Source organism: Salmo salar, chromosome 23, assembly GCF_965601325.2.
Source record: "Salmo salar chromosome 23, fSalSal1, whole genome shotgun sequence".
Lineage (NCBI taxonomy): Eukaryota > Metazoa > Chordata > Actinopteri > Salmoniformes > Salmonidae > Salmo > Salmo salar.
The window spans coordinates 10084573-10111533 of record NC_138313.1 but is presented as its reverse complement, the minus strand read 5'-3'; the positions used below and the strand labels follow the sequence as shown (position 1 = coordinate 10111533).

At 41.3% G+C, this 26961-nt stretch overlaps 2 protein-coding genes across 8 annotated transcripts in view; both read right to left on the bottom strand.

The window, feature by feature from the left end:
• LOC106584035 (auxilin) overlaps positions 1-15268 on the bottom strand; it is a 56326-nt gene extending 41058 nt beyond the window's left edge. For 2 of the 4 annotated variants that reach the window (XM_082967908.1, XM_082967909.1), the window contains exons 1-2: positions 14967-15268; positions 11143-11281 (exon numbers count right to left, since the gene is read on the bottom strand). In XM_082967908.1, coding sequence (XP_082824034.1) covers positions 11143-11155 — 13 coding nt within the window. In that variant the 5' untranslated portion in view covers positions 11156-11281; positions 14967-15268. Of the gene's footprint in view, positions 1-11142; positions 11614-14966 lie in introns of those variants that run through there. The other 2 variants (XM_082967906.1, XM_082967907.1) reach the window with 2 other exon arrangements.
• A 3683-nt stretch (positions 15269-18951) lies between these two features.
• LOC106584033 (adenylate kinase 4, mitochondrial) lies at positions 18952-25880 on the bottom strand. 4 transcript variants are annotated; one of them, XM_014168832.3, is made up of 6 exons: positions 25601-25880; positions 23309-23490; positions 21753-21872; positions 20997-21169; positions 20432-20550; positions 18952-20241 (listed from the first exon to the last, which is right to left on the bottom strand). In XM_014168832.3, the coding sequence occupies exons 2-6, from the start codon at positions 23448-23450 to the stop codon at positions 20112-20114; spliced, it is 684 nt and encodes a 227-aa protein (XP_014024307.1). In that variant the 5' UTR covers positions 23451-23490; positions 25601-25880; the 3' UTR covers positions 18952-20111. The 4 variants fall into 4 exon arrangements, with proteins under 4 accessions (XP_014024307.1, XP_014024304.1, XP_014024305.1 ...); XM_014168829.3 differs by lacking the exon at positions 25601-25880 and adding an exon at positions 23916-24128; XM_014168830.3 differs by lacking the exon at positions 25601-25880 and adding an exon at positions 23888-24116.
• Between the last annotated feature and the right edge of the window lie 1081 nt (positions 25881-26961).

The window sequence follows — 26961 nt, the reverse complement described above, 5'->3', positions numbered from 1 at the left end:
ATTTATTTGCAAATTATGGTGGAAAATAAGTATTTGGTCACCTACAAACAAGCAAGATTTCTGGCTCTCACAGACCTGTAACTTCTTCTTTAAGAGGCTCCTCTGTCCTCCACTCGTTACCTGTATTAATGGCACCTGTTTGAACTTGTTATCAGTATAAAAGACACCTGTCCACAACCTCAAACAGTCACACTCCAAACTCCACTATGGCCAAGACCAAAGAGCTGTCAAAGGACACCAGAAACAAAATTGTAGACCTGCACCAGGCTGGGAAGACTGAATCTGCAATAGGTAGGCAGCTTGGTTTGAAGAAATCAACTGTGGGAGCAATTATTAGGAAATGAAAGACATACAAGACCACTGATAATCTCCCTCGATCTGGGGATCCACGCAAGATCTCACCCCGTGGGGTCAAAATGATCACAAGAAAGTTGAGCAAAAATCCCAGAAGCACACGGGGGGACCTAGTGAATGATCTGCAGAGAGCTGGGACCAAAGTAACAAAGCCTACCATCAGTAACACACTACGCCACCAGGGACTCAAATCCTGCAGTGCCAGACGTGTCCCCCTGCTTAAGCCAGTACATGTCCAGGCCCATCTGAAGTTTGCTAGAGAGCATTTGGATGATCCAGAAGAGGATTGGGAGAATGTCATATGGTCAGATGAAACCAAAATATAACTTTTTGGTAAAAACTCAACTCGTCGTGTTTGGAGGACAAAGAATGCCGAGTTGCATCCAAAGAACACCATACCTACTGTGAAGCATGGGGGTGGAAACATCATGCTTTGGGGATGTTTTTCTGCAAAGGGACCAGGACGACTGATCCGTGTAAAGGAAAGAATGAATGGGGCCATGTATCGTGAGATTTTGAGTGAAAACCTCCTTCCATCAGCAAGGGCATTGAAGATGAAACGTGGCTGGGTCTTTCAGCATGACAATGATCCCAAACACACCGCCCGTGCAACGAAGGAGTGGCTTTGTAAGAAGCATTTCAAGGTCCTGGAGTGGCCTAGCCAGTCTCCAGATCTCAACCCCATAGAAAATCTTTGGAGGGAGTTGAAAGTCCGTGTTGCCCAGCGACAGCCCCAAAACATCACTGCTCTAGAGGAGATCTGCATGGAGGAATGGGCCAAAATACCAGCAACAGTGTGTGAAAACCTTGTGAAGACTTACAGAAAACGTTTGACCTGTGTCATTGCCAACAAAGGGTATATAAGTATTGAGATAAACTTTTGTTATTGACCAAATACTTATTTTCCACCATCATTTGCAAATAAATTCATTAACAAATCCTACAATGTGATTTTCTGGATTTTTTTTCTTCTCATTTTGTCTGTCATAGTTGACGTGTACCTATGATGAAAATTACAGGCCTCTCATCTTCTTAAGTGGGAGAACTTGCACAATTGGTGGCTGACTAAATACTTTTTTGCCCCACTGTATATATTACTCTTACAGAATTTCCATGTGGGTGAGGATATTGGAAATTTAATCAAAGCCTACTGGATGATAACTTGTTTTTAACTAGGACAGAAGAATTCATAACTGACTTTTTCTGACGTAACATAGGTACAGCAGATCCCCTTATTGTATGGGACACTTTTAAATATGCCTTTAGAGGCCATGCAATTAAGTACTCATCTAGAAAACAAAAGGAATTTACAGTTGAAGTCGGAAGTTTGCATACACTCAATTAGTATTTGGTAGCATTGCCTTTAAATTGTTTAACTTGGGTCAAACGTTCCAGGTAGCCTTCCACAAGGTTCCCACAATAAGTTGGGTGAATTTTGTTACCATTCCTCCTGACAGAGCTGGTGTAACTGAGTCAGGTTTGTAGGCTTCCTTGCTCGCACACACTTTTTTCAGTTCTGCCCACAAATGTTCTATAGGATTGAGGTCAGGGCATTGTGATGGCCACTCAAATACTTTGACTTGGTTGTCCTTAAGACATTTTGCCACAACTTTGGAAGTATGCTTGGGGTCATTGTCCATTTGGAAGACCCATTTGCAACCAAGCTTTGACTTCCTGACTGATGTCTTGAGATGTTGCTTCAATATATCCAAATAATTTTCCTTTCTCATGATGCCATCTATTTTGTGAAGTGCACCAGTCCCTCCTGCCCCATAACATGATGCTGCCACCCCCTTGCTTCACGGTTGGGATGGTGTTCCTTGGCTTGCAAGCCTCCCCCTTTTTCCTCCAAACATAACGATGGTCGTTATGGCCAAACAGTTCTATTTTTGTTTCATCAGATCAGTGGACATTTCTCCAAAAAGTACGATCTTTGTCCCCATGTGCAGTTGCAAACCGTAGTCTGACTTTTTTATGACGGTTTTGGAGCAGTGGCTTCTTCCTTGCTGAGCGGCCTTTCAGGTTATGTCGATATAGGACTCGTTTTACTGTGGATATAGATACATTTGTACCTGTTTCCTCCAGCATCTTAACAAGGTCCTTTGCGGTTGTTCTGGGATTGATTTGCACTTTTCGCACCAATGCTTCTCCTTCCTGAGCGGAATGACGGCTGCGTGGTCCCATGGTGTTTATACTTGCGTACTATTGTTTGTACAGATGAACGTGGTACCTTCAGGCATTTGGAAATTGCTCCTAAGGATGAACCAGACTTGTGGAGGTCTACAATTTATTTCTGAGGTCTTGGCTGATTTCTTTTGATTTTCCCATGATGTCAAGCAAAGAGGCACTAAGTTTGAAGGTAGGCCTTGAAATACATCCACAGGTACACCTCCAATTGACTCAAATGATGTCAATTAGCCTATCAGAAGCTTCTAAAGCCATGACATAATTTTCTGGAATTTTCCAAGCTGTTTAAAGGCACAGTCAACTTAGTGTATGTAAACTTCTGACCCACAGGAATTGTGATACAGTGAATTATAAGTGAAATAATATGTCTGTAAACAATTGTTTGTAAAATGACTTGTGTCATGCACAAAGTAGATGTCCTACCCGACTTGCCAAAACTATAGTTTGTTAACAAGAAATTTGTGGAGTGGTTGAAAAACAAGTTTTAATGACTCCAACCTAAGTGTATGTAAACTTCCGATTTCAACTGTCGGTCAAAAGAGTCCATATTAAAAAGGATATTGAAGGACTAACAGTACAGACAGCAATAAAAACTGTAGCATAGAGGCTCAGAATAAGTTAGAGGAAAAACAAAAAGAAATGGAGGAACTTATTTAAGAAAGATCCAGTGTAATATATTATAAAAAATAAAGTGAACCGAATGGAATATGGGGGAAATTATTTTTAAATCTTCAACATAGAAATGCTACCAGAAAGAATTTACTGAAACTTCTTACAAATTATGGAGTCACTCATGATTCACCAAATTATATTTTAAAAGAGGAAGTAAAGTACTTTAAGCATATGTTTTTGTTTCAGTCTCCTCCATCTCCACTAACCAAAGCTAATTGTATGGATTTTTTCCTATTAACAATTTAAAATTAACACCTGTACAGAATGACTTATGTGAAGGCCAAATTACAGAAGAACTTCTTGATGCAATTAAAGCCTTTAAGTCAGAGACAACTCCAGGGCTGGATGGCATACCAGCGGAGGTATGATATACTCAGAGGACCGTTACTAGCATGTTTTAACCACAACTATATACATGGTAGATTATCGGACACTCAAGAAGGTCTGATTTCATTATTACTGAAACAGGACCCAAGTGGTAAATATAAAGTCCATTTAAAAATTCAGTGGCCTCTTACACTTAAGTGTTGTGATGCAAAAGAATCTAGCTAAATGCTTAGCGCATAGAATTAAAAAGGTTTTGTCAGATATTATTCATCGTAATCAGACAGGTTTTTTACATTGGAGATAATATAAGACAAGCACTGGAAACAATAGAACACTATGAAATATCTGAGAAACCAGGCCTGGTTTTCAAAGCTGACTTTGAAAAAGCTTCTGATAAAGTACGACTGGAGTTTATATATAAATGCCTGGAATATTTACATTTTGGTGAATCTTTTATAAAATGGGTTGAAGTTATGTATAGTAATCCTAGGTGTAAAATAGTCAATAATGGCTACTTCTCAGTTTTAAACTGTCAAGATGAGTAAAACAAGGTTGTCCACTATCGGCATATCTATTTATTATTGCCATCGAAATGTTAGCTGTTAAAATTAGATCCAACAATAATATTAAAGGATTAGAAATCCAGGGCTTAAAAAGAAAGGTGTCATTGTACACTGATGATTTATGGTTTCTTTTAAATCCACAATTAGAATCCCTCCACAGCCTCATAGAGGATCTATATACTTTTTCTAACCTCTCTGGATTAAAACCAAATGATGATAAGTGTACTATATTACAAATACTTTACATTACTGTGTAGTTTACCAATCAAATGGTCTGACCCCCGTGGACATACTCGGACTCATATCCTGAAAGAAAGAAATGATCTCACTCCAATACATTTTTATAGAAAGTTAGCAAAAATAGATAAGATCTTGCTCCAACGGAAAGAAAAATACCTGTCTATTTGTGGAAAAATCACCCTAATTAACTCTTTAGTCATATCACAGTTGACCTATTTGCTTATGGTTTTGCCTACACCTAGCAACCTGTTTTTTAAATTATATGAGCAAAAAATATTCAATTTTATTTGGAATGGAAAGCCAGACAAAATTAAAAGGGCCTATTTATATAATGAATGTGAATTTGGTTGGGCATAAATTATTAAATATTAAAGCATTAGACCTCTCACTAAAGGCATCAGTCATACAAAAGTTATACTTAAATCCGAAATGGTTCTCTAGTAAATTAGTAAGAATGTCTCAACACATGTTCAAGAATGGCCTTTTTCCCTTTATTCAGATTACAACGGCTCACTTTCGGTTAATTAAAAACGAAATAATCTACAGGCTCTGCCGCTACAGGCTCTCATGCCTCAGCCAGATCGCCAGGCTCCCCTGCCTCTGCCGGCTCGTCAGGCTCTCATGCCTCAGCCGGATCGCCAGGCTCCCCTGCCTCAGCCGGCTTGTCGGGCTTTCATGCCTCCGCCGGATCGCCCGGCTCCCCTGCTTCTATCCAAAATTACAACCAACTAATTGCAGAATTACCGCAAAAATGGAAGAGGCAAGTAGAAGGGGGAAAAAGTAAGGAAATTGACTGTCGGCCCTGCATTAAAGACCAAAATTGCTTTAAAAAAATTGCGATTAAAAAAATGGTGTTAAATAAAAATATATACCAGTTTCATTTAATAAGGACCAAAAAATCAAAAATTAATATATTTTTAAAAAGAATCTGGGTTTGGCGGATGCCAGGACAACGCTACCTGCCCGAATGCATAGTGCCAACTGTAAAGTTTGGTGGACAAGGAATAATGGTCTGGGGCTGTTTTTCATGGTTCGGGCTAGGCTCCTTAGTTCCAGTGAAGGGAAATCTTAACGCTACAGCATACAATGACATTCTAGACGATTCTGTGCTTCTAACTTTGTGGCAACAGTTTGGGGAAGGCCCTTTCCTGTTTCAGCATGACAATTCCCCCGTGCACAAAGCAAGTTTCATTCTGCACAAAGCGAGTTCCATTCAGAAATGGTTTGTCGAGATTGGTGTGGAAGAACTTGACTGGCCTGCAACAGGGCCCTGACCTCAACCTCATCGAACACCTTTGGATGAATTGGAACGCAGACTGCGAACCAGGCCTAATCGCCTAAAATCAGTGCACTTCCTCACTAATGCTCTTGTGTCTAAATAGGTGGAAGTCCCTGCAGAAATGTTCCAATATCTAGTGGAAAGCCTTCCCAGAAGAGTGGAGGCTGTTATAGCAGAAAAGGGGGGACCCAATCCATTTTATAGTCCATGATTTTGGAATGAGATGTTCGACGAGCAGATGTCCACATACTTTTGGTTGTGTAGTGTATTTCCATGTTTAAATGTTATGCGTGTGGGCCTACGTTATGATCAAATAGCCACAGTAACCTACTTGACCGCTGTCTGAAACTGTAACTTAAAGCGGGTACAGCCTCAGTGATCACAGTAACGTGCGCTAGAAGTTGCACAGAATTTTCAAAACATTCAAGTTTGCACTCAGCAGATCTGACATTTTCTCAGTTCCGAAAACATTTTGATTGAACATTGGTGGTAAGTAAGTCCCAGTACATCACTGGGGCCCGAGTTCCCTGCCATCCAGGACCTCTATACCAGGCGGTGTAAGAGGAAGGCCCAAGAAATTGTCAAAGACTCTAGTCATTCAAGCCATAGACGGTTCTCTCTTCTACTGATAGGCAAGCGGTACCAGTGCACCAAGTCTGGAACCACCAGGACCCTGAACAGCTTCTAACCCCAAGCCATAAGACTGCAAAAACAAAGCTGCTAAATAGCTAATTAAATGGCTACCCGGATTACCATCATTGGCCTTTTTTTGAACTAGGTCTCTTGCACTGACTATATGCACACACTGGACCCATACACTCGCACATACTTACACTGACACTCCAACACACACATACACACAGACAATACATATGCCCACACACACATAAGATGTGCACACATGCATACTGAAGCCACACACATGTTCACTCGCATACACACACACACACTCACTTACACATTCACCACATACGCTGCTGCTACCGCTCAGTCTATAATCTATCCTGTTTGCTAGTCACTTTACCCCTACCTATATGTACAGTACATAGGTACCTCAATTACCTCGCACCTCTGCACATCGACTCGGTACTGGTACTCCCTGTATATAGCCATGTTATGGCCTAAAGCAAATCGAACGTAAAGCCTGTGAAGCCTTAAATATTTTTGCTGAAATGTGTAAAACCCTGTGTATAAAGTTTGTCGGTGTTATTTGGTATACTGTTTTGTAAGATATGTTTGTACATTGTGTTATATTTGTTGTTAATAAATGATAATTTTCAAATCCCAGTCTAGTTAGCTAGCTTCTGTTTTAGGCTAGTGTGCAGCGGCTGCAGCAGGTGTTATCGATGAGGATGTTGTTGCTAATTTGTTAGCTTCGCCCTTTTCAAGACTAACTTTCAACAATAACTTAAGTTTCAAATGATCATCATCTGGTGAGTGGAATGGGTGTTTTTTTTATTGCAGCTCGCCTGCTGTTGTTATCACTTTGAAAATAACGTGTGTAAAACATTATTCCATTGACACTTTAGATCACCGGTTACTTTGTGTGCTGAACGTGACAAATATGTTTGCAATGGGAAGTAATAGTTGTACATTTCTATTGGCAAATGGTTGTGTTGTTGTATTCTTATGATTGGGACTTACTGGCTTATTTTTGTCCAAGTGAACAGGCTGCTTATCTTTTAACATCATGCTGTGTGTGACTGCTGTCTTTCTATCGGTCCTATGTATTTTACAAAAGGTGCACTCCTACATGGAGTGTGCTGGTATTACGTTCGCTGTACTTTCAACATCACGAGCCGATCACACTCACATCCTTTGATATGTCACTGTTGTCGCGTCTGGTGATAGTGTGATAGTGGTGGCGTTAGGCTACCATAGGTTGTGTAAGAAGTATGGTTGATGTTGCTGGTAGCATTAGTTTTGGAGGTGCTGTCGCTGTGTGAGTGGCAGCCCGAAGCCTGGCTCAGCCCGAGGAGCGCATTAAGTGATGCTATGTTTCTGTTATTTTTCGTGATTTCTGAATTTGATACAAAGGCCTAGGTTCAATAGCCACGGTTCGCCACTGACACAAACACGCAGCATCAGAACCTCCTCCTCCACAGCTGTATGTAGACAACAACACAGAGATTCCGCAGACATCTTGACTAATACACATGAGTGGAAATGTACAGATCTTATTCGGTTAAAACAAGAATTTCTGAAACTATATCTAAAGAGTCATTGTGTAACTCAGACATTATTTACCACCCTCCTTCAGACTATGTGACAAGTCATTGTGTCCCTCTTTTAAAGTAAGGGAGCCTCCTCCACAGCCATCCCTTAGTTAGCTACTGCCCTCTGAACTCTGACCAAAACGCCCCCGTCTCACCCACCTCCTCTGCTCCCTTCCATCCCACCATCCACCCTGCTTCAGTCAGACACCTCTGATGTGTGAGAGAAAGACCCAGTCACAGAGGCGCTGGCACAGATAGAGACTTGGCCCGGTCGGTCAGAGAGATCAATACAGACAGTCTCCATGTGTCTCTCTCCTTCAATAGACCTAACCTTTCTCATTTATACCCTCCATCTGGTGCAGGGTGAATGGGACAGACAGACAGACAGACAGACAGACAGACAGACAGACAGACAGACAGACAGACAGACAGACAGACAGACAGACAGACAGACAGACAGACAGACAGACAGACAGACAGACAGACAGACAGACAGACAGACAGACAGACAGACAGACAGACAGACAGACAGACAGACAGACAGACAGACAGACAGACAGACAGACAGCCTGTGTACTGCAGTAGTGACATGTGTGCCTCTATTGTGGGCCAAACAGGAACTGTCCCAACAAACAGGCCCTAAGCTTTTCAATTATAGATGCTACTGATAAGACAAAGAGTGTATGATTCATCTGTCTGGAAGGGACGTGCAGCTTGGCCTAAATACTGACCTATGTGGGAGATACACACCCACAAAGCATGATTGATACAGCAGATATGCACCATACCATTATGCATTTCTTCCTCTAGAAAGGATCCTAAGTATTCCGTCAGTAGAAAGAGTGAAAGCTACCATATCACACCCACATTTCACAATGTTCCCCTTCATTTAACAACTGAATATTCACAGCAGACTGCAGTGACGCCATCCAGCCATCTATTATTCACTTAATGTCAATAAAACAGATCTACTGTAAGATAGCTGCCCTGGATTTGGGGAGATGGGGAAGTTTGCATTTCTGATATGAAATTTGTCACATAATAGACACTTTCTGATGCCGAACGGATGGTGCCCGGTGGTCTTGTCATTCCCTATCAAACACATTGGTGATTTATATAGACCTTTTCTACATGGGAAGACCTCCAATGCAGTCTCAGACCCTAACTACTAACCAGACACCTCCTGTCTAGCTGCAACCTGCCAATCCACCTGTCTCTGTGTCTGTCATTGTGTCTGCCTCTGTGTCTGTTGGTCAGTCAGTCATTCAGTATGCCTGTGTGCTGGCTTGCCTGCCAATGTAACAAGACTGGCCAGATGGACGTGGGAGTCTGCAGAGCTCTGATGTTTACTGAGCTACACATAGAAACAGAGAAAGCTGGAGATACAGACTCAGCCACCTCATACAGCAGAAGCACCACCAGCCATACTGCAGAGGCCAGCCAGCCAGCTAGCCGTCTAGCCCGGACAGACTCACCTGACACTCAGCTCAGATAGACCCAGTCCCTAAGGTTAGGTTTTTTTCATTGCACTGCAGTGAGCAGTGAGCTGTGGGGATAGCCCTGTTCACCACATTACCACTCACTCACTGACAATGAACTGTGGCTATTTAACTCTCCACATGATACAGGCCAGGGGTTTTCAAACTGGGGTCCACGGCCCGACGTACTGCAGGGGCTCCACAAAAATATTTTTTGGTGTGAAAATGAATTATTTGATGAATATCGCTAGCTGCAACAGAATACCATTATGGATACCATTTTTATGTCTCTGTGCGCAATATGAAGGAAGTTAGAGTTAGTTTCCCGAGCCAATGCTAACTAGCGTTAGCGCAATGATCCTGTTCATCTGACTCTGGGGAAGTAGGTTAATGGCTTCTTTGCCAAAATCTCAAACTATCCTTTTAATCTGGAGGAAATTACAGTCACTGGAGCTAATTACAGTGTTTTTTCTATATAGAAAATTCTTAGGCAGGTCGTCTAAGTGATAATATGTGGGATGGAAAAACAGTTTCACTGTCAACTTAAATTACCAAAACAAGATATTTTTGGATAGAAAAACTGTTTCAGTGTCAACTTAAACGACCAAAACCAGATAGAAAGCATGCAGAAAAGATATTGAACTATATATTTTCTTATAATAGCATCTTTGAAAAACTAACAATCAAATAAAAGCTACAGTCAGGAAGAATCGAAATTCCAAAAACTGTGCATTCAGGGCATTGATTTTGTTTGAGGAGAGGAACACAGCATTAGCATTAAAACTTTAACATTTGCTCTCAGCTCATGACAAACTGTGTAGAATTTCTGGAAATTAGCTTCTAAACGGCAACATTTTCTCTCAGCTCAATGGAAAAATGTGTAGAATTGCAGAAAACTAGCTTTACAATAGCAAAATGTACTCTTCGCTGCCAAGATACCTTTCTAGCTAATAGACTATGTTAGTTCACACTTCGAATGAACTGTGGGGAGGTCAAAATAATGACACTGTCTACCAAATCTATTCATTTTAAAATGTTGATTACTTCTACTTGCCATTATCATTCATCTGATGATAAGACCATACTTTTTTGTTAACATATGATGGGGGTCCGGTCTGGGTAACCGGTTTTCCTGGGCAGGGGTCCCTGGGCAAGAAAAGTTTGAAAATCCCTGACATAGGCAATTGTATATGCAGGAAATTCACAACATAAAATTATTAAAAAGGAACAAGAACAATTTGATTATATTATAGGGTTAGTGGGCAGTTTCTTGCCATGTAAGCTATTGTCAATCTGTCTATTACTATCATTGGTAATCACTTAGGACTTCACCTTAGCAGGGTGATTGATAGGGATTAATGTTTATGGTCTAAAGTGTGCATGTTGAATTACAATAGTTGCAGTTTTATTACAATATATGTAGCCTAATAAAAGACTGCAACATTAAGCATTTTTGTTAGAATAGTAGTGAACGCTAAAACAGGCATACATATGTTGTTTCAACCCGAAATATACTATGATGAGATCAGCTCGACTCACACAAAATAAAAGCAGAACGATATAGTCCTAGATAATGAGACAACCACGATTACATGATGTAATGCACGGAAACAAGACATACAAACATCAGACAACATGGGCTAGATGGATAATCTATTTGGACCTATTTACACTAATCTTATTCAATTAAATATATTTCAGGGAGTATCACACAGCGACAGGCGTGCGTGCTCTGCCTCGCATGCAACAGAGCAGCGTTATCCGCAGCTTGTTCTTGCCTGCTGCGCGTGAGCCACACCGCCTCCCATGGCGAGAGAGCTGCTTACCTGAGCTGTCCATGGTGCTGCAGTCGTCCTCGCACAGTGGGCCTGCCTTCGGTCCTCCTAGGGTTGCTGCTACCGAGCCGCCGCCGATTCCGCTGCCTCTCCCTCCCCCGTTATTGAAGTTACCGCTGCTATCGACCAACTGTAAAGATTCATAGCCATCGTAACTGCAGGTCTTTTTCTTATAGCCACCCAGTAGGCTCATCTCATTCAGCTCTGCGCCGTGGATTTGAGAATTACATATAAATACTACAACAACAAAAAAAGCTACTGCATGCACATATTCCCGACGACAAATCTCAGATATCTGTTTAGAAATAATCCACCAGATAAGCGCTAGCAGTTCCAGCACCGCCTCTCCCTGTTTTCTTTTCTCCGCGATATCATAAGCAGGACGTTGTCATCGGGATCGCATTTACTACGCCGCACATCCACCGCTATGCCTGCCAGTCCCCGTTGAATTAATGGGTCCTTTCAGGCTTTCTGCTCCAGGCCAATCCTGACCACACCATGTCGGCAGTAGGTGACTAAACGATCGCCTGTTTCATTGTTATTTCTTTACAAAGCAGTAGGCTAATATTTGTCAGAAAATATAAATGTTGCATAGGTTGTAGATGTGATTTAGCCTACAGGATAGCCTACATAGGATTGATTCTATTCTATACGAAAATATTCCCAAATTTATTTCTAATAACATATTTTAACAGCCTATAGTTAACACAACATCCTCATATGCTCATAATAATAATTAAGGCTTAAATTAACAATATTATTACAGAAAACTTTTCAGGCTCTTATAAGCTATGTAGGCAATAGTCTCCATTGCTAAGGGGCTATAGTTTAAGCTGGATATGGGCCAGTTGTAGGCTATACAGTATTGCTCCACAGACATTATAAAGGAATTAAAGTGCTGAAGTCTTTTAGTCAGCACTGTAGGACAGCATTGGGCTTTGTCGGGGGACTGGGGGAGCACTTCAGTCTGTTGATCATTAAAGATCTAGACACCCTATTCCCTATACAGTGCACTGCTTTTGACAAGGGCCATAGGCCTCTGGTCAAAATGGGCAGTGATCAAAAGTAGTGCACTATATAGGGAATAGGGTGCCATTTGGGACGCAGCCCCACGTCAGCTACTTGGAGTTCTGGAACATGCTTCCTTCCTTGGCCCAGTCCCCTGGCAACTGAGGGGCTGCATGGTTGCTTAAAGCGGGACCCGGGCCTGGGAAACCCTTTATAACAGGAGCCCTGGACTGAAAGCACAGCAGGGGAGGGAATTTCCAAAAAGATAAATGATTCCCCACGTAACCGGACACAAAGTGCCGCTCCATTGAATGATGTAGTTTCCTCTGAAAGCCAGCCTCCCAACATCAGACATTTCCCCCTGATGCATTGCTTCAGGATGTCAACTCCTGCTTTCAGTCTCCAATACAAATGGTTACAACCTTCACTTAGAAAACTGGACCAGGACATCAAAAAAAGCTATGTAATGTCCTGACATTGTAGCTGGGTTTTTTTACCACTGGTGACATGGTATTTTATGGTTATGGTCACACAACTGTGTGATACAAGAAGCGATCACTTTGATAATGACAGTGCCCACTGTACTCATAACCCGTTTTGAATTTGGGATCCAGATTTAAAAGCAGATCTCACACTGTACTGACAACTACACTTCCAAATAATTCCTCCTAATGGACAGATAAGTGAATATGAACAGCAAACAGGGAGAGACAATCATAAACCTGCTAAAAACAATGACAGCCATTTATTTTTTAATAAATAACTACATAACCCAGCGTACTACTGCCTTTATTAACTTCCTAAGGCTTTAAATTCCACATTGAACTCCTTCATACTTTTATAGGAGGGGTTTAACCACTTGGATATGTCTTGAATGTTAATAAGACACTGTGGGTTAAAGAGAAGTTCAAGTTTAACAAAGACATTGGGATATTTTACAAGAGCTTTGCCTCATAAACTGATGTTTATTTCAGCTATTCAGCTGTACACCACCTCAAACATTGCTCTGTGGCATCCATGTTGGGTGCCTTTACTTTATGATTTTTAAGGCATGTCCATATCATATTGAAGACAACAATAGTATGGAAGTCCGGCCAACTGTCCAAACATACAATCGTTCTCTTCAATAGGCCTATACTGATCAAAAATAAGCTATTCTACTAGATTCATTGGATTTGCCATCATCTTTAAGGGTGGATAGTGGATTAATGATTATCCATATACTGGTTAAAATGGAATGACCACTGGAATCTGCTGGGTAGGGTTAGGGTCCACTGGCAGACATAGAGAGATTTTCAACTGCATACTCCGAGTCCTCTCCTCACTTCCTTCTCAAAACCCATTGGATGAGGAAGCCAGAGGGCCAGACCCTCTGACCTTCTCCACCAATGGGTTTTCAGGAGTATGCAATTGAGATTCTCCCATAGTATTTCTATATAGACCTATGCTATATATCATTATTCAATCTATTAAGATGTTTTGTGCATTCATGCATAAGAGAAATATGCCATATAGCTAAATCAAGTTTAGACTTTATCTGGTCAGTTGCTCATAATTAAGGCTACTAATGTCTATAACTCATATTAATAAGCTACACCTACACTGAAAAATCTAGTCCTGAATTCATCTAGCTTCGATAATATAATGTAATCATCAGTGCGTTAAGACAAGGGGGAATTCCGAAAAAAACGAACCCCGACTGGGTAAAATAGTTTTGAACGGTCATCCAAATCGGAATTCCAAGTTAGAAACACGGACATCTTTCTCGAGCTCCGACTTTCCCCCCTGAAAATCACTGACGTCATTATTTGACCTCGTTTGTCCAGTTGTCTTGAAAGCACCAACTGCCGTCGTGTGAAAAACCAGAACTGGAAATCGCATAAGCGACTGGATCATACAAGGGATTTCCCTAATATTCTTCCTCAGCAAAACCCATTTCCCTTTAAAACTGAGCTTAATAATTAATTTGATAATGATAGCAAATAGGCTAATTAGTAGAATATTTTGATGTTTTTTTTCAAGGATTGTCGTCAACCTGCCCCTCCATTGCAATCTGTCCGCCTCCAATAAACGCGCATTCAGCAACATGAATCATCCCCGTCATAGTCAGCTTTTTTTTAACTAAGCATGTAATTTTCCATTTTGATGTCTCACAGAATAGAACCTTTGAGAATTGTGTTCGAGAGTTTTCCCAAATAGTTCAATTATTAATAATCTCAGATCATGTCTAAAAATCCCCTTGGTCATATTTGTCATTCAGTGCACTTGGAACGTTTGTAACCGTTAGGCTACGGCGGATTCATTATTCATATCAGTGCACGTTTTTTGTTTCATAATAATTAACAAATGTATAGAAAGGTTTACAGCTTTAACAGTAGCCTACGGGTTATAATCAACGTCATTACAGGGCTTGAGCGCAGCGGGCCTTTTTCCCGTCGTTACGCATTTCCTCGCCTAAAGATAACCTAGGCCTGACAAAACACCTGCACTGAAAATAAAGCCAAACATCAACGATGCTATGGGATATTCATAATCTGATATTCTTGTAAAAACGCAGATTGATTTCTACTGTTGGCCAAACCACGATATTCAGAAAATCTTTCTGTAGACCTAGCCAACAGAATTATTGGGGCAGAGAAGATAATCAATCATTAATATTCAGATATCATCGAGAAGTAACACATGAAGACGATGCTCCTCCAGAGGAAGCATTTCAGTGGCATTTGATATAAAACGTATATGGTTTCAAACGAATGATGTAAAAAAAAAAAAAAAAAAACAGCCCTTTTTGTCATAGGCCTCCCTACCTTCCAGAGCGCTCGCTGTCATTATCTCTGGAACGCCGACGTCCTCAGCTCTGGAGATGCGCGCGGAAACCCCAGCTGAGCTCTGAGAAATGCCGACTTTCGATTTGTCATTCGCCACCTGTCAAAGGTCAAACGACCGATGCGTCCTTCTGTACCTCGACCTGTAAGTGGTGTTCGGGTACGATGTAAACTCCTGGGGTTGGCTAACATTACAATTACAAGGACTACGACATCATCATATCATCACCTTATATATTGCATGTGAGCTTCAGTGAAACGAATGCTGCGACCGCCATTTGCTGATCTCACACTGATATGGAGTAGCCTATCTATGTGCGTTCAAGTGTTCCGGATGTTATACAGATCAATACGTTGTAAACTGCATAGTTGTGTGCTTGTGAATGATACCTACATAGTGGATCACGACTTGCTGTTTATGAAAACAAAACCTGGGAAGGAATACTGGACTGGATAGATGAATAAATTAAATTCCTCACTCACGTGTGAATTATGTAATAACCCAGTATCCAGAAAATATACATGGGTTTTTATCATTGCCTATATTAGATTTTACCAGACATATTTCCTATCTGAAGGCCTATCTAGAGAGATCCCTGTTATATCCACCTCCATACAACAGGAAATGACAAACCTCTGATGGTTGAGTCTGAGATGTAAACAGAGCAGAGGTGATCAGGCTCCAAAATCAGTATTAATCCCTGGTTTAAATCCACTCCAGGTGTTCCACCCCAGTTTAAGGCACAGGGGATTAATGCTGCATTCATAACCAAGTGGGAAGTTGGTATTTATCCTTACGACTGGGATAAAACCACTTGAACGCCTCTCCAACTGGTAATTACTTGTGTGAAACTATCATCCCTGAGCTCCGACGTCTCCCACAGTCTGACCTCCGATGTCAGACATTAAGGAAATTACCTCGATAACAGCATTTTCTGCATTAAATGCAACAACAAAACATTACTTATAAAAAGCAATCTATTAATATGGTTTTTGAACACTATAGTTAGTTTACAAGCATGATAGCTGCACTTTTAGTTTATGGATAATGCAGCTTGTTGGCAATTAACCAATCAGCAATTCTCAACGAGTTCAAAGCATGTAAATGCATCCAACTGCTATTTAAGATTTCTTATTTTTTTGCCAAATTTTTTCTCCCCAATTTCGTGGTATCCAATTGGTAGTTACAGTCTTGTCTCATCGCTGCAACTCCCGTACGGACTCGGGAGAGGCGAAGGTCGAGAGCCGTGCATCCCCCTGAAACACAACCCAACCAAGCCGCACTGCTTCTTGACACAACGCTCACTTAACCCGGAAGCCAGCCACACCAATGTGTCGGAGAAAACACCGTACACCTGGTGACCGTGTCAGCGTGCACTGCACCCGGCCCACCACAGGAGTCGCTAGAGCGCGATGGGACAAGGATTTCCCTGCCGGCCAAACCCTCCCCTAACCAGGACGACACAGGGCCAAGGGTCTCCCAGTCACGGCCAGCTGCAACAGAGTCTGGACTCGAACCCAGAATCTCTAGTGGCACAGCTAGCACTGCGATGCAGTGCCTTAGACCACTGCGCCACTCGGGAGGCCGTATTTACGATTTCACAACCAGGGAAGCAGGTAGCCTAGCAGTTAAGAGCACTGGGCCAGTAACCGAAAGAGCACTGGGCCAGTAACCAACCCTAATTGGTCATTTAAGTTGCTCTGGATAAGAGTGTCTGCTAAATGACTAAAATGTAAAAAATATATGGTGATTACCACCTTCCCACTTGGTTATAAATGCAGCATTACAGAGCCAAGTCTGGTGGGGGATAGAAAAAAAGAGTCTTCAGAAATACCTCCCTTAGTTCTTCTCAGGTTTCACTACAGTAACACACACACACACACACAGACACACACACACACACACACACACACACACACACACACACGTGCAGGCACACATAAAAACATGTGCATGTGTACACACAAACACGTGTACAAATGCAGACACAAGCACCTCTCCCTGCTGCCTTCTCTGATGTCAGATCAAAGGGTGTATTGATGAGAGCGGGGGAGAGAGGGTGCTATAAATGTTATGAGTTCTGTCACAATGTACTGCATTGCCATGCATGGTGGACAACAGTGCATTCGGAAAGTATTCAGACCCCTTGACTTTTTCCAAATTTTGTTACGTTACAGCCTTATTCAAAAATGTATTAAATACATGTTTTTCCTCATCAATACTCCATAATGACAAATCGAAAACAGGTTTTTAGACATTTCTGCAAACTAAAACAGAAACACCTTATTTACATAATTATTCAGACCCTTTGCTATGAGACTCAAAATTGAGCTCAGGTGCATCCTGTTTCCATTGGTCATCCTTGAGATGTTTCTACAACTTGATTGGAGTCCACCTGTGGTAAATTCAATTGATTCAACATGATTTGGAAAAGCACACACCTGTCTATATAACGTCCCACAGCTGACAGTGCGTGTCAGAGCAAAAACCAAGCTATGGGGTCGATGGAATTGTCCGTAGAGCTCTGAGACAGGATTATGTCGAGGCACAGATCTGGGGAAGGGTACCAAAAACATTCTGCAGCATTGAATGTCCCCAAGAACACAGTGGCCTCCATCATTCTTAAATGAAAGAAGTTTGTATCCACCAAGACTCTTCCTAGAGCTGGCCGCCCGGGCCAACTGAGCAATTGGGGGAGAAGGGTCTTGGTCAGGGAGATGACAAAGAACCCGATGGTCACTCTGACAGAGTTCCAGAGTTCCTCTGTGGAGATGGGAGAACTTTCTCCACAGAAGGACAACCATCTCTGCAGCACTCCACCAATCAGACCTTTATGGTAGAGTGGCAAGACAGAAGCCACTCCTCAGTAAAAGGCACATGACAGCCCACTTGGAGTTTGCCAAGGCACCTAAAGACTCCCAGACCATGAGAAACAAAATTCTCTGGTTTGATGAAAGCAAGATTGAACTTTTTGGCCTAATGCAAAGTGTCACATCTGGAGGAAACCTGGCACCATCACTACGGTGAAGCATGGTGGTGGCAGCATCATGCTGTGATGTTTTTCAGTGGCAGGGACTGGTAGATTAGTCAGGATCGCAGGAAAGATAAACGGAGCAGAGAGATCCTTGATGAAAATCTGCTCCAGAGCGCTCAGGACCTCAGACTGGGACGAAGGTTCACCTTCCAACAGGACAACAACCCTAAGCACACAGCCAAGACAATGCAGGAGTGGATTCGGGACAAGTCTCTGAATGTCCTTGAGTGGCTCAGCCAGAGCCCGGACTTGAAACCGATCGAACATCTCTGGAGAGACCAGAAAAGAGCTGTGCAGCGACTCTCCCCGTCCAACCTGACAGAGTTTGAGAGGATCTGCAGAGAAGAATGTGAGAAACTCTCCAAATACAAGCTTGTAGCGTCATGCCCAATAAGACTCGAGGCTGTAATCACTGCTAAAGGTGCTCCAACAAAGTACTAAGTAAAGGGTCTGAATATTTATGTGAATATGATTTCAGTTTTTTTCTTAAAATACATTTGCAAACATTTCTAAAAACTTGTTTTTGCTTTGTCATTATCGGGTATTGTGTGTAGATTGATGAGGGGTGGGAAAAACAATTTAATCAATTTTAAAAGAAGGCTGTAACGTAACAAAATAGGTAAAAAGTTAAGGGGTCTGTATACTTTCCGAATGCACTGTAGATACAGATGCTGCATCACTGCAGTATGCCTATAGATTTCTATGATAGCCTATCAAATATGTCTGCAGTGGCATTCCCACACGATACTCATAGTAGAAACCTATCAGTCTCCTATAAAGAACGCATGTTATGAACAAAAATAATATTCAGGGAATGCAGCTGAAACTTACAGTACTTTCGCTTTGAATGGTAGACATTTAGTTTGTATTCATAGTAGGCATGTTGCCTGGAACTACTGTTTGACCTTGAGAGTAAAACAACTGAAAGGAAATTCTGAGAAAATAATTGTATTTTCCTTAGAATATGGCAGATTTTGGACAGCCAAATGACTTTTGGACAGAAAACATTCAGTGTTGCACAACAGAGGGGTGAGTTAATACACAGCGTATGAAAAGCTTTCCTAACCACAATGGGCTTGCCATATTTATACTGGGCTAATTATAGCTTACACCAGTGACTATTTACATATTGTGTTATTGAAATCTAAAAGGGAGACAGACACAAGACACGTCCTCCCACAAACACTGTCCAACCACTAACCACACTCATCCCTTTTCTGATACAGCAATTCATACGCATTACACTTTTAATTGGTTAAAACACTCATAAACCTTTCAACAAGTCATTAGAAATGTTAAGGCCTCTGGCTCTTTGAATATAATTCTGGCTCCTTTGAATATAATTCTACCATTTTATCTTTGGCCACATTCGATTCTTTGGTCCTTTTTAATACAATTATATACCCATTCATTATAATTGTTTTATATTTGGTCTAGTCTTGCGGACTAAACTTCAATAGACTAGGGAGAAGGTTATATTTGGTCTAACTAAAATCAACAAAACGGTTTCAAATTAAACAAAAACAAAAAAATCTTTTGATAAAGATGAAACTCTTCATCTGATGGAACTCTAAAATTAAGCCAAATTATAGAGTGTGCTGTTTATAAGACAATGTCCACAATAGTCATTTCAGTCAAAATGAAAGATAAATCAGATATACAGAAATCAACAGTTCTGTACCCTTAGGTGCTATAGGAGTATCAAGCTCGTTTTACAGTCTTTGGAAGGCACATTTAGAGTTGCACAACTCAGGCCCTCATGTTCTGCAGTCCTGCTGATTTCCGTTTCATCCATGGGACTTTAAACTTACTATCTGGAAAATGGAAATCAGTCTCTGGTTAAAAGGTAAGGACGAAAACCTTCATACACTGCAGCCCTTGAGGACCGAAGCTATGCACCACTGATTTATGTAGTGCATAAGATTGTATTTTCAAACATGTCTTGGGACTGATATAACTGCCAAGCTAATGGCTCCTAACATCTAGCAATAGTCTTGTCTTGCAGCCATGTACTCAACCAACGTCTTCACTAACTAACATTAGTATCCCCTGGTGCATGGCCTTTGCGTCTGATGTGTCCCCTCCTCTCTCCTCAGGGCATTGGGATGCATTGTGTGTCTGTCTGTGATGTGCTGGGGATCTTGGTGCTGAGGAGAGAGTTGATGTAAGGCCAGATCCTGTCTGTCTCTGTGCCTGAGAACGTGTGCAGGATGCCCTTTGACCTGGGGAGGACACACTTTACATGTAAAGTTGCATAAATACCATGTAGCGTAATTACATTATATTGTAAGAACATCATAATTATATTGTAACTACATTGTCACTCAGTATTTCTGAGTACTGTATACAGGATAGTCAGGGCAAGCAATTTACACAATGCTTTTAAAAATGTGAAGTGAAGGGTGGACGTACTTATACAGGTCTATGATGGGCTTGGCCACGTCCTTGTAGTGTCTCAGTCTGGCCACTAGAGCCTCTGGTTTGTCATCATCTTGCTGGATCAAAGGCTCCCCGCTGATGTCATCCCTGCCCTGGGGGGACAACAGAACCATGACAACTGAATTATTATTATATCAATGACATAAACCCATGAAAACTGTACACAGCTCACAGAGAGTTGTCTTGAACCCCACACATTCAATACACTATTCCAAGATATTACTGATAATTCACAAACACAAGAGTTAGGAATATAATAATATGTTACCGTATTTTCACAGCCTTCTGAAGCAACCATAGCAACCATTGCTGAGTGCAGGCTTTCCCAAACTCAGTCCTAAGTTTATGATTTTAATCAGCTGTGTAGTGCAACCAGGGGGGCCCGCCCAACCAGGGGGGGCCCACCCAAGGACCGAGTTTGGGAAACTCTGGCTTAATGCTTGGTTCTGTGGGAACAGACAGACTAACCGGTAGACTAAACATGTGTAATGGCGATAATAATGGTGACAAAAAAGGGAGAAAAACAATGTTTTCTGACTTGAACGTGTGGAGGGTTGAAGCCCATGTTGTAGACCCTGCCGCTGGCTGGGTGGATCCAGCGGTCACTCAGCCTCTCCTTCAGGGTCTCATAGGGAATGTTGAGGCTGATGACCAGGTCCAGGTCACAGGTACTGTTCAGGGCCTCGGCCTGGGCCAGGGTACGGGGAAACCCTGGGGAGAGTTGGGAGATGAAGCACGGAGACTATGGGGTGTGTGTGTGTGTGTGTGTGTGTGTGTGTGTGTGTGTGTGTGTGTGTGTGTGTGCGTGCGTGCAATGCGAATCTCACATTGCTCCTGCACAACAACTTCATGGAAAATATTTATGTACAGTATTTTGTGTGACATCATAAAGGTCATATCGTTATGTAAACAATCCAAACACAACATCCGTATCTGTTTCCCTTTAACCTACACTGATATGGACTGGTAGACATACTGTAAATACAGTATTTACTGTTGGTTCTTCTGGCCTGGCTGTGAGACTAGTTAATAGCTGCTTTCAGAGGGTGTAAACCTGCACTACTGTTTACAAACCTTGGCGTGCTGCCTGACTGGCCTGTTTCAGCTTGTTTCTGGGTCAGACACAAACCTGTACAGTCAATGTTTCATGATACCTTACTGTGCTCATATGTTTTTGGTTGTTTGCCAATTCATTAGCCCTCTCTATGTTCTTGCTTTCTCTACGCAGCTGCAAAAAGATCTTTGGAAGTGCGTGTGCATTTCAAGGTGTGTGTGTGTGTGTGTGTGGTCTTACCATCCATCAGCCAGCTGTGGCGGGTCATCTCCTCCAGCCTGGGAAGTAGGAGCCGGGTCATCACATGGTCCGGCACCAGCAGACCCCTCTCTATGTAGGTCTTAGCCAGAACACCAGCGTCTGTGTCAGGGAGGGAGGGAGGGAGGGAGGGAGGGAGGGAGGGAGGGAGGGAGGGAGGGAGGGAGGGAGGGAGGGAGGGAGGGAGGGAGGGAGGGAGGGAGAGAAATAATGAAGAGGAGGAAGAGAATGAGGAGTCATCAATTCCCGATAAGTATAAAGTACTAGGAAGTTTTGAAAGATTTCTAGTAAAAGAGGTGTACTTTTGGCTAGAGGTAAGGGGGGCAGAGCAAACCCAGACAGGAATGCCCTCTGTAGCTTTAACACCTAAATGATTACTCATTCACCCTGTTTTCTTCCCCCCCCTTTTTATTGCTTTCTTTACAGCAGTGAGTCCCGTAGCATATCTCAGAAAGATCTCCAGACACCTCTAAACTAAAATCATCAATAAATGACTCATGTCATTGAATGACCTACTGACCAAACTGGATCATGACAATGTCGTTACAGGGGCTAGAATCAAAAAACATAAAACCATACCATAAGATTCATTGTGTCCATTCAGATTTACCTAAGGTAGTCGGGTTTACAAAGTTTGAATGTAAGAGAATGTCTTCATTAATGTAAATAACTCCAGTATAGTAATTCTGGAAAACTGGGTTTAGTAAGGCATGGCCTTGAAACGGCACTGTAACTGTAATTACAGCCCCACACATGTTTTGGGTTTACTGCCCTCCCTGCATCACATTTCATTTGTTGGCTAAAAAGATTGGCACACGTTCTGATTAAAATAGGCTCCAGAAGAAGTCAATGGGTTCAAATAAGTCATCTCAGAGAAATTCAAAACATAAGTTTGCTATGGCCTGTGAAGTTTCAGAGACTATTAACAAAGAAAGTTTCATAACTGGGATTCCTTTTAATATGGATAGTGGATCATTTTAGTTTCTTATCAGATAGTAGATTTGCCATAGCCTCTAACTTTAACTAATGTTTTTGTGTCTTGGATGATAGGAGTCTTCTGGCGTGAGAAATGCGTCCAGCCCAGTGCCAACTTGCAAGAGACTCTCTTCACCTCACCTGAATTTAGGCCTCTGCTGGTGTTACAATATTGTTGCAATTTATGGCTTAGGCTGCTGGAGGTGAAGGCTAGTTAGGCTACTATAGGCTAACATGAACAAATATGTAACCTAAAACATAGCAGGGGTAAAATAAACGCTTGAGTGGGTCCCCCATCCCAGTTTTCAGGGGAAAAGGAAGCTAGGTTGAAATAATACTAACAATAATTGTTATTATTATTAATATTTTAAGATAGGTTGAGGACACTGTATCCCTGAAAATCTGACAGTTTCTACCAACCCCGCTGAGGATGACAAATATCTGGCAAAAAAACAATAGCAAATAATATATATATATAAAAAATATGAAATTAAAAAAACAGATAAATAAATGGTAAACAATAAATAGAGAAATGCCTAATTATTTATCAAGAATAGGCCTACCTGTATTCGCAGCTATATTCTCCCGAATAAAGTCGCCACTGGACAGACGTGTCAGGCCAAATCTTTGAGCAATTCTCTCGGATATGGTCCCCTTTCCCGAGCCTGGTGGACCCATGATCACCGCTCGGAACAGTTTGGCCATCCTCCACTATAGCCTGCAACACCACGGACTGTATCTGTGTCTGGAGGAGACAAAATAAATAAGTCCAGGGTTGCTATAGCCTATGCCTGCTGCATTCAATGAAACATTCATAGGCCTAAGCATCTTTCAATGTTGCCCATGGTATGCATTGCACCTTATTATCAAAGTCCGCGAACAGATACTTTCTGCTCGTTTTGAGTTAACAGGGACAGTATATCAACAGTGTATTACACTGAATCTAACTTAATTGCCAATTTTCCCGAATTGGTTACGACTTAAAAAGGCTACAGAAAAAAACGGAAGTGTTAAAGAGCCTCATTCATCCAATCAGCTAGAGAAATCGAACTTTCCAGATTTCTGATTGTACAGATGGAGGATTTAAACTATGGCGAAAAAAACAAACATAACGGGGAAACAGTCAAGCGATGTAGGCCTACCTCACCGATGCCCACAATCACTCCTCACCTTCGATTTATGCCTGTGTGTCCTGCAAAACGTATGCGTAATATAGCACGTAGTTCACTCAGACCAAGTCAGAAAATGTTTTTTTTTCTGTTCCCAAGGGACAGTAGCTTGTCTGCGTCTTTAAGAAAGGGTTTTTCTCTGCGAATGAATGGAGGAGCTGCCACAACGCCCTATTTCTCAGCACCTCCCCGACACATCAAGAAGAAAAAATGCGGATGACTTGTGCGCAGGAACTGGGTAACACTTGGGAATCTGGTACCTGTAGTTTTCTATTGTGAGTAAGACGAATCATTTACAATCGCAACCATATCATATGTAAGTGGCTGAAACATGAAAGTTTAAGGAGATACGTAGTCAGTTGCATAACTGAATGCATTCAACCGAAATGTGTCTTCCACATTTAACCCAACCTCTCTGAAGTCTAGAATATACTTATTCTAGAATAGAATAGAACCTGGGTCGTCTGCACGACTCCAGATCATGTTAGCCCACAGAGCTGAATCCCATAGGCATCAGTTTATACTGCTATCACAAGTCTATAGATCTAAAGTTAGAATGGAAGGTCATCAACCATGCATAGTTTGTGTGACCCACCTCTACACTATTCCACACTATTAGGCTAGTAATGGCTCATTGCATTTCCATAGTTGACTCACTTCACAGTATAAAAGTTTGCATCTTAATTTTCTATCCTCAATCTGCAACTTCTTGCATTGATTGAGTTTGTATTATTAATTACAAATTAAAGCTATTCAGATCTATTTTGGGGTTCTATTTATTGGCAGTGGTGTAAAAACTACCCAATTCTCATACTTGAGTAAAAGTAAAGATACCTTAATAGAAAATGACTCAAGTAGAAGTGAAAGTCACCCAGTAAAATACTGAGTACAAGTCTAAAAGTACTTGGTTTCAAATATACTTAAGTGTCAAAAGTAAATGTAATTGCTAAAATATTCTTAAGTATCGAATGGTAAAAGTAAAAATTCCTTATATTAAGCAAACCAGATGGCACAATTTGCATGTTTTAAAAAAAAAAATGGTTAGCCAGAGGCACACTCCAACACTCTGATATAATTTACAAAGAAAGCATTTATGTTTAGTGAGTCTGCCAGAAAATAGGAAGTAGGGATGACCAGGGATGTTCTCTTGATAAGTGTGTGAATTGGCTAATTTTCCTGTCCTGCTAAGTATTGAAAATGTAAGGAGTACTTTTGGGTGTCAGGGAAAATGTATGGAGTAAAAAGTACATTATTTTCTTTAGGAATGTAGTGAAGTAAAAGTTGTCAAAAATATAAATAGCAAAGTAAAGTACAAATACCCCCAAAAACTACTTAAAGTAGTACGTTAAAGTATTTTTACTTAAGTACTTTACACCACTGTTGATTGGCACGTTTCCAGATGGGGTAGGAAGTTAATAATGACGTAATGAATGGTAATAGGATAAATCCGAATTCATGAACCCACTCATGTGTAAGAGACCTATTGACAAAACACTGCAAACTACAAAATAAACGCACTTGTTGACAGCAGCAGTCAATGCAGAGCGTAAACGGTAATTCCCGATTTTCGCGGTTCCCTCTGAAACATTGGCCATCACACATCATTATCATTACGCACTGAGACAGTGCCATTCCGCAACATTTGCGGACCAAGGAATCAAGGAATGTACTTGTTGCGAACCATACCGCGGCGTCAGTGTCCAAAAGCTGTCAAATGCTGCGCATGTACAACCTATTGGTGTCTTCAGTCAATGGAACCTGCCTAATCCATCACACGAAAAAAACTAAATTGGAAGATTATCAATTTACTCAGCTTGTTGTGCGGCGAGACCCGGAAACATTGTTTTATTATTTTGTCACATGGCTGAGAGATTTCAATAACAACAAAAAATGGCGACAATCACGTTGTTCGATGTGGGTCTTGCTGCGTCATTAAAACTATTCACGTAAACACGGGAATGAAATGCGCCAAATGCACGTAAGTAAGACTAATATCCGTCAGATATTGAACTGCAAGTAAATATTAATAAGAATTGCTCATGTTAATTTCGATGATTGGACTACATAGTATTTGTTTTTACCTAGAGAGGGGTGTGTGCAGGCTGGGCGTTAGCGTTTGTCTGCACAATAGTAAAACACAATCAACGCCAATAGCGTTGCTCTTTGACATGGTCTTGTTGTTGAATATCAGAGTTATTATGGCAAAGTATATATGTTAACATTTTTTAAATTATAAGACGGTCAATTTACAAAGGTTTTTAAATAGCCTTACTCCTGTTGTATTTATAGAAAACAGCAACAAGCTTTCCCGACAACGTGGAGTTGAATATCTGGAACAATTGAAATGTGATGATTGTTTTAAATATTTTTATTTTGCGTTTTAAACGTGTATTTAATGTATAGGCTACCTGGTCTACGCTTCACGATTATTGAAGAGTCCGATACGCTATTATAATAATATACTAAGTACAGTCTATTGGGAGTTTTATATGCTATTTACATTTTTACAGTTACGCACCCAATGTTATGTTTTGCTCGATTTAACTGTTGTCTCAACCTTGCGCAGCAGGTTATTTTTCAAATAAGTGTTGGCAAGTGCTCCTGCAATTCTGTGATATCAAACAGAACCAGCAAATCGAGTTGTTTACATGAAGCGGAGGGAGAAGGAGATAGGGAGGAGCCTCCTCAGGCGGGCTACGCGACTGGACTGCTGGAGAGCCTTCTTGCACTGAGGGCGGAGCCCCAAGAACCATAACAAGTCCGACGTCAGCTATTTGGTGTCCATAAATTATGCAGTTCAAACACTAGTAAGTCAACAGTGGTGACTTCGACCAAGGTTTTATTCCTTTAGGCTACATGTATCTGTTGTATAGAAAATGATCTTTCAAAGAGGTTTAGAAAAAGCTGATATGCTACAGTAGTTACACATGTATTGGTAGGTATTACATTCATATGAGGTGAGAAAGAAACATCTTACTAATGGTAGTAAAATACATTTCTAGAATTCTGTAAAGCCTGTGTGGAATTCATAGCACATACACATTTCA

Bases quoted from the DNA above. Each gene is read 5' to 3' on its own strand.
- LOC106584033 (XM_014168832.3), bottom strand. From the start codon at position 23,450: ATGGCCAAACTGTTCCGAGCGGTGATCATGGGTCCACCAGGCTCGGGA. The intron at 20,551-20,996 runs GTCAGAAAACAT...TTGTCCCCCCAG, and splicing joins TCAACCCTCCACACGTTCAA to GGCAGGGATGACATCAGCGG. The intron at 20,242-20,431 runs GTACGTCCACCC...TGTCCTCCCCAG, and splicing joins CCCATCATAGACCTGTATAA to GTCAAAGGGCATCCTGCACA.